Source organism: Lodderomyces elongisporus, chromosome 1 (genome assembly GCF_030384665.1).
Source record: "Lodderomyces elongisporus chromosome 1, complete sequence".
In the NCBI taxonomy this organism is placed as follows: Eukaryota; Fungi; Ascomycota; class Pichiomycetes; order Serinales; family Debaryomycetaceae; genus Lodderomyces; species Lodderomyces elongisporus.
This window is the reverse complement of record NC_083673.1, coordinates 1,340,389-1,356,758: the sequence shown is the minus strand read 5'-3', so window position 1 is coordinate 1,356,758 and position 16,370 is coordinate 1,340,389. Positions and strand designations below refer to the sequence as shown.

Genomic DNA, 16,370 nt, shown 5'->3' with positions numbered 1-16,370 from the left:
CAACGACACAAATTTTTCAACTTTAAGCAGGAAGATCGAATGCATTCTTTTTTTAATTCCTTTTTTAATCTTTTTTATTTTTTCCTTTATTTTTCATTTTTTATTTTTTTTTTCTTTATTCCACTTATTCTTTGCACTTTTTGGTTCCAGTACCTTATACAGCCTCAACCACAGACTCAAAGGTAAAGGTAATTAATTAGTAAACAAAAGACACTTGGTTAGAAGGCTCTTGATTGTGTATTTGCTGCTTTGAGACTCTTTATTCCAAAAGGCAAAATTCACAAATGCAAGGTTTAATTCTGATAAGCCAATTTAGCAGCAACAGCTTCTCTTGTTCTATTTTTTTTTTTCAAGTCAATACTGGTGGTGGACCCCCTCCTCCTCTTCCTCCTCCTCCTCCTACCCATATATAAATTGGAACAAACATCATCCATTTTCAAAAAGCTATTTAAACTTACATAAACTACCCTAAATCCCTACTCCTTTTACCATTACTCAAACATTCACCCTTTCCTTTTCCATTGCAATTTCTTTTCTATTTTTTATTTCTTTCACTTTCATTCGGTTTACTTCGCTATCCTTGAGTGTTCTTTGGTATTCTTTGGTATTCTTTAACACTACTTGGTAATATTCGTTTCTTTTTCACAGACCCAAGCTACACACAATACTAATTGGCGGCTCATAATTTTCCCATTCAGCTCATTCTTTCATTTCAAATTCATCGGGCACCACATCATTAGTTTAATAACTATTAATTTTTTTTCTTTTTTCACTTTCAAGGGGAAAACCACAATCCAAGATTCCATGCAAAAACCCTATTCACTTTGTAATTGAATTGAGCTTAAGTTTTCTCAACAGATTACTTGTACTAGCAATTGCCTTGAAATTGACAACTCCGCTCATTACCCCTGCTTCCCCTCCCTCTACCCCACCACCTACCTACAAAAAGTCAATAGTGAATGTTATCATCGCTTTTGAAAGCGCATATGGATAGTTTGCACCACAGCCCATCATCTTCGCCATCTTCTCCAGGAGCTGACGATACAATTTGCTTAGATACCTCAATTGCCAACTCCTCCTCGCCTATCAAACCTTCGCCCAGCATGAATGCAACAGTACAAGCACTGGTACAGGCCAACAGAACCATATACGACATGGCAAATACCATGGCAAATACTATGCCAAATATTGATTACTATCAGTTGGACTTGGGGGCATTTGAGCAACAACAACTACAACAGCAGCAACAACAGCAACAGCAACAACAATTACAACAATTGCAAACTCAGATACAATTGCCGCCACAGTTTCAACACCATCACGACCTCCACCCACAACAACAACAGCAACATCAGCAGCAATTGCAATTGCAATTGCAGGTGCAATTGGACCAAAGCCAACACCAGTTGTCGACTTTAGATGACATGAACAAATCTCAAAATCTCACCACTTTGTTATCGACTTTACCTCGCCCGCCACCTATAAATATGGATCTACCGTCAAGAGCCTCATCAAGGATGTCGCAAAACACAGTTAACTTTCAAGGTCAATATTTGGATTCCAGACAGGTAGCACTTGATAACGAGCAATACGAGGTAACAAAACCTTACTTTGAAGACTTTCAACAACAACCCTTGAGTCAAGATTTGAGCCAGCTTTCAACCTTTCTGCAACCAGAGAGTTCTGGTCCCACACAACCTTCACATGATTCTTTGTCCTTTAGCAGAGAGGTTGCCAGAGATGTAAAAGGAGAAGAAGGAGAGGAAGAGAAAAAAAGAGAAGAAAAAGTTATAGATGCACCAGCGGGAGAGGAAGAAGGATCATTCACACAGCCACAAAACTTTTACAACCTCAGCGCCGTTGATCCCAATAATAGCTTTGTTTATTCCGTTTCAAATCAGTCTTTTGAAGGTTTTCACGATGAAAGCCAGCAATACGATGAAGAAGCGTTCAATGTATTTCAAATTGCAAATGCATCGATGGAGTCTTTACCTGTCAATAACCAGTTAAGAGGAGGTTTACACCATCAAGATTACCAACATTACCAGCATCACCACTACCACCCGCACCATCTCAACCAGAGTTTCCAATACCACGAGAATGTGCCCAATCACTACATACTACAAGTTGATGAGGCTTATGTTCAAACTAATTCACCACATGCTCTGGGCTCCCTCGAATTAACTCCCTCAGCCCAACGACAACTTTCCTTACCAAATCAAGATAGTTCAGGAAACTTTGATAGAGGTGTTGATGATGATAAAGATGAATTTATACCATTATCGTCTTCATCATCTGCTAATTTTCATTCCAATTTCAATTCTACACCGGTGCCACGTAGTACCCCTTTACGTCACGGCTCTCTTCCAACAGATACTCCATCCAGTAACCAGAGACCTCCCTATGCCAAACATTCTACTTTACACTCAACTCCTACATTGTTGTCGAGTCAGCACACGAATCGAATTGTCAAAAAGTCGTCCCTCTCAAGACTAAACACTTCTTCGAGGAAAAATTTAAACATGTTGCTGCAGTCATTGATAACACCAACAGAATCAACAACTTCTTCTCCCTTGTCTAATGCAGCGTTTAATCGATCATTGCAAAATCTAGCCACAAACCCACCTACATATTTGCAACAACCACAATCATCTGCCCCTTCTTCCGCTTCTTCTTCTTCAGCACCAGCATCAGCATCAATAGCTGTACCAATACCTGCATCAATACCTGCTTCTCTATCCGCACCGGCATCTGCAATTCAACTTCAGCATCCGCAACTTCCACACGCAGAAGGTCAGCATCCCCAAACACCTCTTCAGCTTCAGTCAGCAAGAATACCTTCGGATTCGTCAAACTCATCATCCACATTTTCCCGAGGCTTACCTGTGACAAACATATATCGCCACAATGAGTCTGACGGTTCTTCGAACTCGTCTTTTTACTCAGAGCCTTCATTGTTGGCACGTAAGAATGAGGCAAAGAATAAGGATTTGGGTACAAGAAATTTGAGAGCAAGAAAATCGAAAGCAAATTTGAAAAGTGCAAAGGAGGGCGTGAAAAAGGAGGTAAAGAATGTGCAAGCATCTTCAAAAACTGAACGTGCTTCGAAAAAAGCCGGTGCAAGTAAAGACAGATTAGCTAATGGCAACGTAATTGATAAAAACGTCAAAGGTGAGAGAAATGAAAAGGAAAAAAATAACGAGGAGGAGGAGCGGGAGGGGGAGCCGGAGGAGGAGAGGGCGGTGGTGGATGTTGTAGTAGATGCTCAGGAAAACTATTACGAGTCCTTTGATGATGATCCCGAGTATACCACCACTTTTCATCAGTCTTTGGACAGGAACCTGTCGATTCTTTATGACAAAGCGCAGCGCGCATCACAAGAAGGTAACGATAGACCCAAGAAATTTACTCGTAGAAGGTTACTACCTCGTTCCAAGAAGGGGTGTTGGATTTGTCGAATCAAACACTTGAAGTGCAACGAAGTCACACCCTCGTGCGGTGCCTGTGATAGATTTGGCATCACTTGTGATTATAGTGACACTAAGCCGGAGTATGTAACTAATCCAGTGTTGAGAGAAGAGAAATTGAAGGAGTTGGCAATGATAAGGAAGAATTTTCAAGCGCAAACCAGAGTTCCCAAAGGAAGAAAAAAAGCAAATTAATTAGTGAATTTTTCAGTTCAAACAATGACACCACAACCAGCAAGTACTTGGCTGCTTCATCGACTTGGTGTCGTTTTATTCGTATACATTTACATATATACATATATATGTATGTATGTATATATGTATGTATGTATATATATTAGAGAGTTATTTTTTTTTTAGATTCAGCGTGATCGCTGCTTAGCGATTGGTGCATTGAAAAGTTTTATAATAGAAGAGAGATTATTAAAGTAAAAACCACACGTAGGTTAAATAAAGAAAGCTTGAAAGGAACACGGGTGTTGATAAACTGACTTGTGCCGTATTTTAGGAAAAAGAAAACATTTGCTTTCAATTTGTCTTTTTATTTGTATCTAATTTATTGATATTTATTGGTATTTCTAGAAGCATTTTCCTTTTCTTTTCTTTTCTTTTGTGTGCTAATGCTAATTTTGGCACAGGATTTAATTTATGTCGTATTACGTCTTTACCACTCCTTCAATTTTTTATTTTTTAATTTTTTTTATTTTTTATTTTTTTTTAATTTTTTTTATTTTTATTTTTCTTCTTCTGCCCTGGCGAGAGCCCTTTATGCAACATTGCTAAAATTGTTGGCTAAACTCTGCCCTTTTATATTTTTTTAAATTTATTTATAATTTTTGACGAAGAATTACATCAACAAAAATATTTAGACGAAACCAACCACATTCTTGAGCTAGACGAGAAGATGTTCAGTCATTTCCTTTTGAGGCGGTTACCAGAACACTTGGTCATTTGCATCGAATGTTTTAGACGAGAATTTAAATGCCATAGAGTTAGTTTGCGGTACTAAGCAATTAAAAAACAAAAATAGAAAAGAAAGATCAAAAGATTAAGAGAATGAAAGAATGAAAAAGGAATACTTGAATTAAAAAAAAAAAACAAAGAAATAAAAATAGTATGGTATGACATTATGCCTCTATACCGCAATTTGCAAATAAATTGAAGCGTGAGAAGCTAAAGCAAAAAACAAAAAAAAGAAATGGAAAGAAACAAAGAAACAAAGAAACGTACAAAAATCATAAAATTCCGCTCAGTGATCTTTACAATATCGTTCTAGAATCTTGAATAAAAGAATGGATGAGTTCTCAGGATTTCCTTGGTGTTCAAATCGCATAAAAACAAATAGAAAAGCAAAAAAAAAAAAAGAAAGAGGAAAAAAATATAAAAATCCGGTATATTATTTCATTACTTATTCCCATTCGCTAACTGTAAGTTTCTTATCGATGATAGTTTCCATCTCATTTCTAGTAATTGCTCTAGTTCCGTCCTCGTCCGATAAGCTCTCAGATGTGGCATTTCCGTTTTCTAAAATATCATGGACATGGAATTTATACTCCACCATCGACACCATATTACCGGTAAAACCAATCCATGGCCCATCCAATGGTTCAAATAATGGTGGATACGTATAATCAGTGAACTGTTCGCGCTCTTCATCGAGAGTAGACTCTCGTCTTCTCGATGATTTACCCTTTGTTCGCCCCTCAGCATTTCTTCTTTCAGCACTCCTTCTTTCGGTACTTCCATGATCACCCTCGCCTCCTCCACTCCCATCATAAAGAACTGTACTTTCACCAACCGGTGCCTCATTTATATCATCTCCATCAACACTTGTCTCATGGTGATCAATCGCAGCTTGATTCACCGAAGTTTGTTCGCTATTGTTTTCACTTGAATGGAACAGTGTATCATCATTTTCAAAGACTTTGTCAAAGCGAGTCGGATTGAGAATAGCTCGTAATGCTATAAAGTCGGTTAATGGAACATAGTATTTTTCGAAATTGTACCAGACACAGAATGTAGCAATAATTGTGGGAACACACAATACAGAAAGTATTATAGCGCTGTCCAATGCCAATGTTCCGCACATAAACAATTGAAATATAACCAATCCAAGAATAACTCGTCTAAAAATCATTGGCCAAACTTTAGCAGTGGAATGTGGAGGATGGACAAAGTTGTAAACAAGCTGGTACTTGTATACAAAAAGCCCAAGAATGAAATAAACCAACCCACAAGTGACAATCTTTGTGGATACAACTGAGTAAATAAGAATGATCATAAAGATCATTATATGCTGCGGCTGATTAATTCCAAAGTCAAAAACTTGCGGCGTAAAGTAATACGCCCTATAATCCCTTGGGGTTCTCAATATCAATTTCTTAAAGAAGAATAATTTGCCCAAAATGTTCAAAAGGAGAAAATCGCTTACTTGCAACAACTTTACCGGAAACATGGTTACCCCTTGCAAGAGAATCAAGTCAACATAAAACAATGACATCCTTCGCAAGGATGTTGCCAATTGTGTTGCAATTTTTGTTGTGTCACTAATGTATGACATGTAATCCCAAAATGTTCCTGCGGCAACGTAGATCAAAAACAAGTTAAAAAATATAAAGAAAAAGTTTTTTGACAATGTTGACAACTCAACCTCGCTGTTGGAAGAGTAACCCTGATGTTGTGATAAAAAACGGTAGAAATATGGAAACAGGATATTCAAAAGTGTAAACAATAATGGTGGAAGAATACCTGTAACAAACGTGGTCAACCACTTTGATCTGCCAATGAAATCGCCAAGTTCTGGCCAGAACTTGCTAATCGTTTTCAAGTCAAGCAAAGATGTTAACGGAATAACTAGAAAAATAATGAAACCATAACTCAACACTATCATGAATGTGATCAAGTATGATTTAAGAAGTTTTTCGGAGTACGTAAGTTTCAAATTTGGCCATATAATATCCTTTGGTGCCGGTGCTAAGCTCACAATAAGCTTGTATACTCTAGGGTCGAGAATTGTTTGAGCTGCCATTTGCGCAGAAGCAACAGAGTCCATGGTGATGAACGCTGATGGAACTTGCTTAAACTCTTGGTGTTCTTTTGCATTGATGGTCGAAGTATCGGCATCAAACTTACGACGAGTCGCTCTGATATCATCATCCACCGACATCAACTCTTTCGAATAGTTGATTATATCGTCCTCAACATTTTGTTTATCTAATGGTTCGCTCCAGATTGGATTCACAGCTGGAATACGTTGTTGATTAAAAATGTCAATGTCTAACCTGTACTCAGAGGCATATGAGTATTCCAACTTTTTGATCAAATTTTTCCTCTTGTTTACTTCTTGTTGAAGAGGTGTCCAGTCATAGATCATTTTAACATCTTCAACTTTACCAATCCCCAAATCTTCAATAAATTGTTTTAATTTTTCTCTCTTTAGTAGCCTCTTTGGTATACCGTCTAATCTAATAGTTCTATCCGTTATCGAATCCTGCGACGCCAAGTACTTTTGTCTTGTTTTTAAAACTTTATCAGTAAAATCGTAGAGATAGTAGAAAACCACGATGGAAAAGACATAGGTGAATATCGGGTACACCCACAAGAAATGTGGGAAATCCTCATGGAAATCTGGGGGTTTAGTTGGCTTTGACTCCAGTACGTCGTCCTTATCATAATTCCCGGTAAAGTAGTAACGAATGGGGCTCAATATCCCCACTGAAAATATTGCCAAAATGAGAAAAATTCTTATCCCCATTTTGAAGAATGATATAAAGACATATGCATCCAACCCGGAGTACGATAGTATTTCGTCATCTGTGAGCTTGTAGATAACTTTCAACCAGCCAAATAAATTATCCGGTAGCGGTTTCAACAGCTTTGTACCTTGCTGGCGCAATGTTCGAACAGCATAAATGTGTGGCCACCTGTACCTCATTATGCAAAACAATAGGAATAACGCCACCCCTGATATTGTGGTCAAGACAAGTTGAGTAGTAAACACCCTCTGCGGTCCAGCTGTGTGGATGGGATCCGGCCCTTTATTATTACCAAAATTGGAGTCAACATAGTCGCCTTCGTCTATAATTTGCCAACCGATTCGCAATACACTCTGCAATTTCTCTGAAACCATGGTTTCCAAATGTTTAGTTGATGCAATTGAATGTGAATACTCAAAGTCAAACACAAACACAAACACAAAAAGAGACCCACACTTGATACAGAAGTAAGGCTTCGTTCAGTGATATATGTGGACTGAGACTTGTGGCTTTTAGATGAAGTGAGCTATATATATATATATATATCTGTGTGTGTGTAAATATTGTATTCTAATTTGTAGTCGTATAGCAAAGTTGACTGTGATAATTTTTTAGTGAGCGTGTGTGTGTGTGTGTTTTTGTTACCGAGATCAACCTCGTCTCAACTGATATTTCTATTTTCTCTGTCGCACATATGTGTACAGAGAGATACACCCAAACAATCGCTTTACTCTTTTTCTCTTTTCTCTTTTTTGCTCTCTTTTTCCTTCCAGTTCAATTCAGGTATTTTCGGAGACGCGCGCTTTTGGAATTAAAAAAAAAAAAAAAAAATAAAAAAGAGAAAGGAAATATATTTGCGCGACAGAATATAATCAGCTCTACTTTTGCAACCAAATTCCAAACATTCCAGCAAAGCTTTGAGACTAATTCAGCCAACCAGTTCTTCAATCAATGACATAAATAAGCAGCATAAGTGAGTATGAGAAAGAAGGGTTGAGATGAAATAAAAACATAAAGCAAACATGTGTACATATACATATATATATGGAGGTCTGTAACATCAATAATTGAACTTTGATTTTCGGATGCTTTTGATATTGAATGCAGTTCATTTTGGTTTAGTCCAGTTTAGTTCAGTTCAATCCAGCTTAGTTCAAATTTTCTTTTACAAGGAGCTAATCATATTGCATCATTCAGTAGCAAGATGATTATTTGAGGAAGAGAGGGAAGAAAACGGGCGCCGATTATGAGAACTTGAAGAGAGAGAGAGGATTACGAGAATCTGATAATAAGAGAAATGGATAGCATAGTGTGGCAGGGAGTAGCACAGAAGCGCAGAAGCACAGTAGCACATTATTAGCAGGACAAAAAATTTAAGACTAAGCCTTGCAAAACTATATTGTTGCAAGAATACCTAGTGGTTGTGCTCATTAACATTCTCTTTTCCTTCTTCTTCTTCTTCTTCTTCTTCTTCTTCTTCTTCTTCTTCTTCTTTTTCTTCTTCTTCTTTTTCTTCATTCAACCATTGCTGAAGCATTTGGGTTGGAATGCGCTAACTACTACTTGATGTTTGACCCTTCTCCCAAAGAAAAAAAAAAGAGACAAAAATTTGAGAAAGGAAACTTCTTCACCTTGCTGGTATACAGCAAACTCCTCTTATCCCCGACCCCAAAACCAAGAAGAGAGAAAAAAAAATAAAAAAATAAAAATAATAAAAAAGAATTATTACACAATGAAAGAGAGATTTTCAAGATAAAAAGCAAGGAAACAAAAATATTGTCTCTTTTGAAATTATAACCAGTTTCAATAATAAAAATAACACTATAGACTACCGCACCATACTTTATTTCAAAACCGACACTAAAATTGATACAGTACCCTTTTTTAAACCCCATAATCAGGCTGACCCATCACTTGAGTAGTTGCTAGTCTTTATTACGATTAATATTATTATTAATATTACTATTATAATTACCGCTATCACTTTTATTTTTTGTGAGTGTTGGTGTGTGTGTGATTCATTCTGTTACATTTGTTTTATTGCATTTTCATTGTTATTGACATATCCAATGAACCTTGGTGACCTGGATCCTAAACCCCAATGATAAGACTGTCAAACGGGGCCAACATATACAACAGGGGGTCCTCGTCCATAAATACGCAAGCGCAATTATCAAATCTACCCGGGCCACTGCCCCAGTCACAATCACGGTCACGGTCACGATCAAGACCAAGACTACCAACCTCTACCCCATCTGCAACAACAATTTCGATTGCATCAACAACGATTACTTTCCCCGAGTCTTCCAACCGAGACTACTTGGATGACGAACTTTCATCTATCTTGATTAATAGTGACCCTCTGGAATGCAATGAGACTTTTTCCATTTTCCTAAAATGCATCATCGATAACATCTACGTCGATACCGACAACACGCCAACATACCAGGACCTCAGTTTGTATGCGCTAAGATTGTTGGTGCTGAATATGTTTCTGAGAAACTATAAATACTGTGTTGGGAAGATATTGGCACTTTTGGAGACTTTTGCAGCAATCACAGAAGGAAGATTGGCTCTGTCTAATATTGGCATCAACACTATTTCCTCTTTGACAACAGCAGGAACCGAACATGATAATGATAACTATAATGATAAGGATAATGATAAGGATAAAGTAAGGTATGAAAGCGAGTGCTTGAAGGAATTCTTGTGCATCACATTGCTCTTGCTTTTGAAAATAAAGAATAGTACAAATGAAAAGGATATTGCAGATAATGCTAGTGGACTGAGTGGTGCTTCGTCTACTAGTACTGATACGTTGGATATTATTAGCATAGAGGAAGTATTTACCACGCTTCAGCAAGGCAATTTTTTCTCCATTTTATGCTACTTTATAACAGTACAAATTAAAGCAGTTGAGCAAAAGCAATCATCGTTTGTGATTTTAAAGTTTGGATGCGATTTAATGTTTGAGTATTTGTATTACATGGAAATTCTTTCGTCAAAGGAACTTTTGCTCCTCGCAAAGAGCGATAACAAGTTGGTGGGAACTACTATAAAACATTTACTTTCGTCTGAGCTGTTTAATGCTTATGACTTGGATAGTGATGATGAATTCCACGATGAGAGCCGACTTATTGCTTATGAAGAAATGAAACTCTTGCTACTTATCAACGAGCAGTTTTTGATGAGTTCATACTCCACTAACTCAGCGAATACCAATAAAGTATTTGAAGAGCTAATCCATAATCATCAAGATGCAAAGTCGAACGTCAACAATATTGTTGGGTTCATCAATCTCTTGATTTTTCATTTGAATCGAGAAGAGTCGCAAATAATCAAACTTTTAATACTCAAATTCTTGTATTTGGTGTTCACCACTTCCATGACTGCAAAGTTGATATATCGAAATGATTTGAAGATTTTGGTTGACATATTTATTCGTGAGTTGGATAATCTTATGGAGAAGGATACGATTCTAATTTTGACATACCTTCGAGTCCTTTATCCAATTCTAATGTTTTCAGAGCTAAACGAGTGCGGCAATTACAAAAGTGCAGATTTAGTAAATGTATTGGGCTACATCATCACAAACTCTGAATTGAAGCGCGAACGAAGTGAACATACCTTGATGCTGGACTTGGCCACAAAATGTATGAACATAAAGTGGTTGAAAAAGTCAGCATTGCAATGTGAAAGAAAAGTGGAATTACAAAGAAATCCGTCTCCGTCTGATGTACGCCCCAACTCTAGTAGCGGTTCTTCGGAAAGCAATTCGCCTGAATCTGAACAGCCACCTGCATTACCACTCTTTACGCGAGTTGCCTCAATGCGAACGTCAATGAGATCTGATTATCATAAGCATACAACGACGCATAATATCCTTGAAAGAAAGAATAGTGAAAAGAAATCAAAGCCAACATCACAAACTACTTCCCCAAATCTATTTGAAGAAAATAACAACAACGTGTTTCTCGCCCAATTTTCAAAACATGCAAATATTACAACAAATGAGACTTTTCCTTTTGAAGAGTCTCCACTATCAGCAAAAGATAAAGATGAAGATACGGGGCCAACCACAGATCAGGACCATAACCAAGACCATGACTATGATCAAAAGTGTCATGACACAAACATTTTGGATTTACCCAATGAATATCTTACATCCAAGCCATTACCCAAATTGCCCGTGCCGCAAAAGCTTCGTCATCAACTTTACAAGCTAGATGGTTCTGCTACGTCTTCTTCTAGCTCGATAAATTCAGACTCGTCTATAAAACGAAAAGCTTTAAAAAAGAAGGCTCCACCCCCACCACCTCCTCCTCCAAGAAGATCCAAATAAGAAAAAAATGAAGTATATAATTAGATTATTAGTTTGCAATAACGGTTGTAATTGCGATTTAATTTAGAGCACATTAATTAGTAATTGAATATTGAAAAAGGAAAGGAAAAAGAAAAAGGAAAGGAAAAAGAAAAAGAAAAGGAAAAGGAAAAAGAAAAAGAAAAGGAAAAGGAAAAAGAAAAAGAAAAAAAGATCTTATTTATTAGTTTGTCTAAATTGTAATATCTTCTTTGAAGCTGAGAACATCATCAAATCGCAATCCGTTGATCTCCGTTTTTTTATACGAATCCAATTCCTTTTTGAAAAGTTCTTCTTCCAACTCTTCTTCTTCTTCTTCTTGTTGCTCATTAAAATCGCTGGATGCCACAAGAATCAAACCTTGACTGCGAATGAGTGGAATCAACTTTGGGACTAGCTCTAGCAAATGCATAGAAGTTATGAGACCAAACAAGTTGTTGCTAACTGTGAAATTGACAGCTTCTTTAATTGAACGAATAATAACGTCCTGACGGTTCTTCAGACGCATTAAGTAGCGTTTTTCTTTCACGCCTCTCTGGTGGATCAACATTCCATTAGTGGACCTTTTTTCAAACTTACCCAACTTGCCGTTATAAGTAATTCCATTCATGATCAAAAAAACCGGGAAATTGGGCTGTTTCCAGTTCAAGATTTTACAAATCAAGGAATTGGAACTAAGGAAAATGATGGATCTAGATGCCGAACCTGGGAATCTTCGCTTTGATGGTTCCATGTGTTTAAAAACATCGTCCAAAGTAAAGTCAATAAAAGTATTGAGATTTTCCTTGACATTACTAACAAAGGGCAATGCCTCAAGCTCGTATGCCGATGGAAACACAAGCTCCAAGTTGAGGTTAATATCGGGACTCAAAACATCCAAGATAATGTCCAATGGTAGATATATGATGCGAAGTAATTTTTTGATCAACTGAATGTCCTTCACTGTCATTGCTGAAATGTCACTTAAAACCTTTGAGTAGTCAAATAGCTCATCGGTGACTGAAGTCAATTGTTCAAGGGATAAGTTTGGCAAGTACAAGTCTATCTTTTCTGTAATCGCTATTGCCCAGTGAGGGCAAACAACTGGAGTAGCGTCATTGAGCAAGCACACCTTGATTCGAAGATACTCTCCTGATAAAGAAGTCGCGGTAACAATTGAAGATGAAGGAACCTGCAGTACTGTCGAAAGATGTGCAGCTCCTATTGCACCACCACTACCAGCACTGGCACCAGCACCAGCAGTTGCAGCAAAAGAATTTGAAGCAACATTACCAGTAACATTACCCGTAACATTACCAGCAATATGACTAGCATTATGACTAGCATTATTCTTAGGTGATAAAAAGTTTTTTGGTGAGAGTCCGCCAGCCGCATTCAACTTCAATGCATGTTTGTTATTGACAAAACTTGTTGAGGATTTCCAATAAGTATCAAATTTAGAAGTTTCGAGTAATGTACTTGAAAAAGGAAAGATAATCTGAAAATTGAATCTCAACAGCCCGATATTTCTTAATCTCAAATCGAAAAGTGGAAGCTCAACTGAAGTTACCTCAGGTGAAGTAGTGTCGATATTGGAGAATGAAAGTGCTGTGGTTTTAGCAATAAGTCTAGTTCCAAATTTAGGGAAAATCTCAAAATCAATGCGAAAATCAGTTAAAGAGTCCACATCTGTTTGAAACACACAAGTTCCTCCACCATTCCCGGCTTTCTCTTCTAATGGCAATAAGATGTTTCTCGGCACAATATCAGAATTGCTTGAAGTTAGTGTAATTCGTCCAGGCTTCAAGTCGGTGATAGTGTTGTAAAGCTTGATAAACTCCAGATCATCATGTGGGAAAACAAGCTCAATAAGAACTTTTTGCTCCAAGAAATTGTGTCCATATCGGCGCAATGGCAAGATAGGAGGTGGCAATTGTAAGTCTGGTATGCTGTCCACATTTTGCTTCTCAACTGGATCACTGTCATCAGAGTCATCTTCTCTATTCGTAACAGCTTCAGTACTAAAGTCGCTACCATTAGTAGTAATTGTGCTTATTCCCGTCATTGGAGTAGTTTCTCCAATTTCAGCTCCGCCAGTAGTAATAGAAGAAGAAGAAGTACTTATTGCTGTTGTTTGTGGGAAATGCAATTGCAGTCCACGTCCTTCCCCACAAAGTCGTTTATCGTAGCTCAATAGTTCATTTATCACTTCAATATGTCCTTCCAATACAGAGTAGTACAATACATTAAACCCATCGCCATCAACAACATTCAATTTCGCACCATACTTGATCAATTCCTGAGTAGTTTTCACATGACCCTCGGATGCTGAATAGAAAATTGGTGTCCATTTGTTGAACCCATCTAGCTTATTCACCTCTGCGCCATATTGAATAAGTAACTCAATGAGTTTGTAATGACCGGCTCTAGACACTACATGCAAAGGCAAAAGACCCTCCACATCTCGCTGGTTAACTAACATTTTCATCAAATTCTTGGATGATTCGTTTGAAAGAAGGTACTCCAAGATTTTATAGTCGCCAAATTTACAAGCATAGTTTATTGGAAGATATTGGAGGGTATCCTTACTTGTTTCGGGAAAGGGGTTTGAACCCGATTTTACCAAAATCTTAACAATGTTGAGGTAGCCGTTTTTGATTGCCAACAAGAGGGGCGACATCGAGTCGTTGTCCACATCATCTATATGTTCTTTTGGAAATGAAGAAAGCAAAAGCTCAATAAGATCTCCTCGGTTGTTTTGAGCAGCGTAATGCAAACAGTTTCTGCCATTGAAATCCCTTCGCGTTAACAAGTTTCTAACTTCCAATTGGGTCAAGTTTTTCATCATGTACTCGACTATAAAGTTTCGTGAGTGGTTGATTGAGTCATTTAAATTAACAACTCTAACACCGTTGTTGATGACTACGTGGGACTCGTGGTGTGAGGTTGGTGCTATTGAACAACACTCGTGTATGATTGTCTTGTTGTTGTTAAAATCGTCGTTGATTATAGTAAAATCAACGTCATAATTGACAAGGTTGAGAAACGATTCCAAAAAGGAATCTGAAATTTTCAAATTCGCAATCGACAAGAGGAAAATCTTGGACACTTTGGACTTGACAATGGTGTTAAATCTGGTATCTGAAGTACTTGCTAAGCTAGAACCATTGACTTTGTCAATCCACCTGGCCAAGAGCGACATATCGGGATCCTTGATCGTGGCAATATTGACAAAACTTGCATAAAGCTCATCAACTTCATTGTTTGTTATTGGAGTACCCCCAATGGAAGAATGTCTCACAAATTCTGATTTCGGTTCATTATGGTTGATCAGCTTGTCAACATCGATACCTTCTTCTTTTAACAATATACTGGGCAGGTGCAGCAGCGAATTAAGCGCATACAGACTGTAATTGTTCAAGCACGTATAGTCACTATCCATAATGCTCTCTATGTCAAAGAGAGACTGCGTAACCAAGTCACTCAACTCATTGATTTCATTTCTGTGGAACACTGGTTGCACACTAACAGCAGTGCTTATGAATAATTCTTTTGTGTGCGATTTCGACCTCTTGTCCCATTTTTTAACCACTTTTGAAAACCCAGTCTCATTTAGTTCGATAAATTGTTGAAGCCTTATTAGATCTTGGTGGAGTTTCTTGAAGTTTTGATACAAATTGAGGAAGGATATCGAGTTGCGAAAGTCTGAGTTCATAGCTGATGATACCGCTGATGCTGATGCTGATGCCGATGCCGACGCTGATGCTGATGCTGATACCGACGCTGATTTTGACTTTGGGTCTGCTCCGCCGTTGTGCTGGTAATGTATATAATTGTACAATTTCCCAAATAGTTCATTTTTTTTCAACACCAACAAATCTAAATTCACTGCTAGGTTCGCTTGCTTTTCCAAATAAAACGAATTGACCTTGTCAAGTTCTCTTTCAACACGGAAAAAAAACGTCGCTTTGTTCTCCTTCAAAGCACGTTGAATATCGGTTGCACTTTCTCCACTAAAATTTGCCAAGAAGGCCGAGCCATTATTATCTGCATCCGTGCCATCACTTGCGGGCGTGGCTAATTGTTTGATTAATTTTTTGAGAGCCTTGTAGTCAATAAAGTGTCCAGAATATTCTGGAAGCTCTAGTTGTCTAGATGCAAGATATTTACCATACTTCATATTTGAAAAACCAACAGTCCGTTTAAACGATTATGTATGCCCAAGTAGATGATCTGAGTTTAAGCAACAATCTTGTGAAGGAGAAAAAATAAATTAAAATAGAAAGGCAATTGAGGATGTGGTAAAAGAAGAAAAAGAAAAGAAGAAGAGGGAAAACGGATGAAATATATCAAAAAAAGTAATTAATGATTGGTAGTGAATAAGTTTATTTGTTCAAAAAGCATATTGTTCAGACCTTGAATTTTGCAAGAAAAACCGTATTGTAGCATATTTATTTATTTATTTTTGTATCTCTTTTTTTTTCCGCTACTTATTCAGCTTGGAGTTAAATCGAGATAAAGTGAGTGAGATAAAGTGAGAGAGAAAGAAAGTGTGTGCGTGTGTGTGTGTGCGTGTGTGTGTTGAATGCCACACGTGGACCCATGGCTACCGCGTGTGCTAATCTGTTATATGCCAATTGTTGTTTGTATGCCCCCACCCACGCCTTCGGCCTTCATTACAGTCTCAAAGTTTGAATTCCAAACTCGCTTCTAAGCTCCTTCAACATTTTGTGCTTCAGAATCTTTCAAGGTGAGGTATAAATTTATTGCGCATTTCCCACTTTCAACTTATAATAATTGATTACTTGA

General features: G+C 37.5%; 4 protein-coding genes across 4 annotated transcripts; 2 read left to right on the top strand and 2 right to left on the bottom strand. All coding sequences in view use genetic code 12, as the record gives it.

The window, feature by feature from the left end:
* Positions 1-986: 986 nt before the first annotated feature.
* Positions 987-3,662, top strand: UME6 (DNA-binding transcriptional regulator ume6; the record flags this gene model as incomplete). Its single annotated transcript, XM_001527934.2, has 1 exon — positions 987-3,662. One exon carries the CDS (start codon positions 987-989, stop codon positions 3,660-3,662), a length of 2,676 nt encoding a protein of 891 aa, XP_001527984.2.
* A 1,213-nt stretch (positions 3,663-4,875) lies between these two features.
* On the bottom strand, positions 4,876-7,596 carry PVL30_000488 (uncharacterized protein; the record flags this gene model as incomplete). The annotated part of the gene is made up of 1 exon (XM_001527933.2): positions 4,876-7,596. The coding sequence occupies one exon, from the start codon at positions 7,594-7,596 to the stop codon at positions 4,876-4,878; it is 2,721 nt and encodes a 906-aa protein (XP_001527983.2).
* Positions 7,597-9,323: 1,727 nt separating this feature from the next.
* Positions 9,324-11,564, top strand: LDB17 (pre-rRNA processing; the record flags this gene model as incomplete). The annotated part of the gene is made up of 1 exon (XM_001527932.2): positions 9,324-11,564. One exon carries the CDS (start codon positions 9,324-9,326, stop codon positions 11,562-11,564), a length of 2,241 nt encoding a protein of 746 aa, XP_001527982.2.
* A 211-nt stretch (positions 11,565-11,775) lies between these two features.
* Positions 11,776-15,741, bottom strand: PHO81 (phosphate system positive regulatory protein pho81; the record flags this gene model as incomplete). The annotated part of the gene is made up of 1 exon (XM_001527931.2): positions 11,776-15,741. The coding sequence occupies one exon, from the start codon at positions 15,739-15,741 to the stop codon at positions 11,776-11,778; it is 3,966 nt and encodes a 1,321-aa protein (XP_001527981.2).
* Between the last annotated feature and the right edge of the window lie 629 nt (positions 15,742-16,370).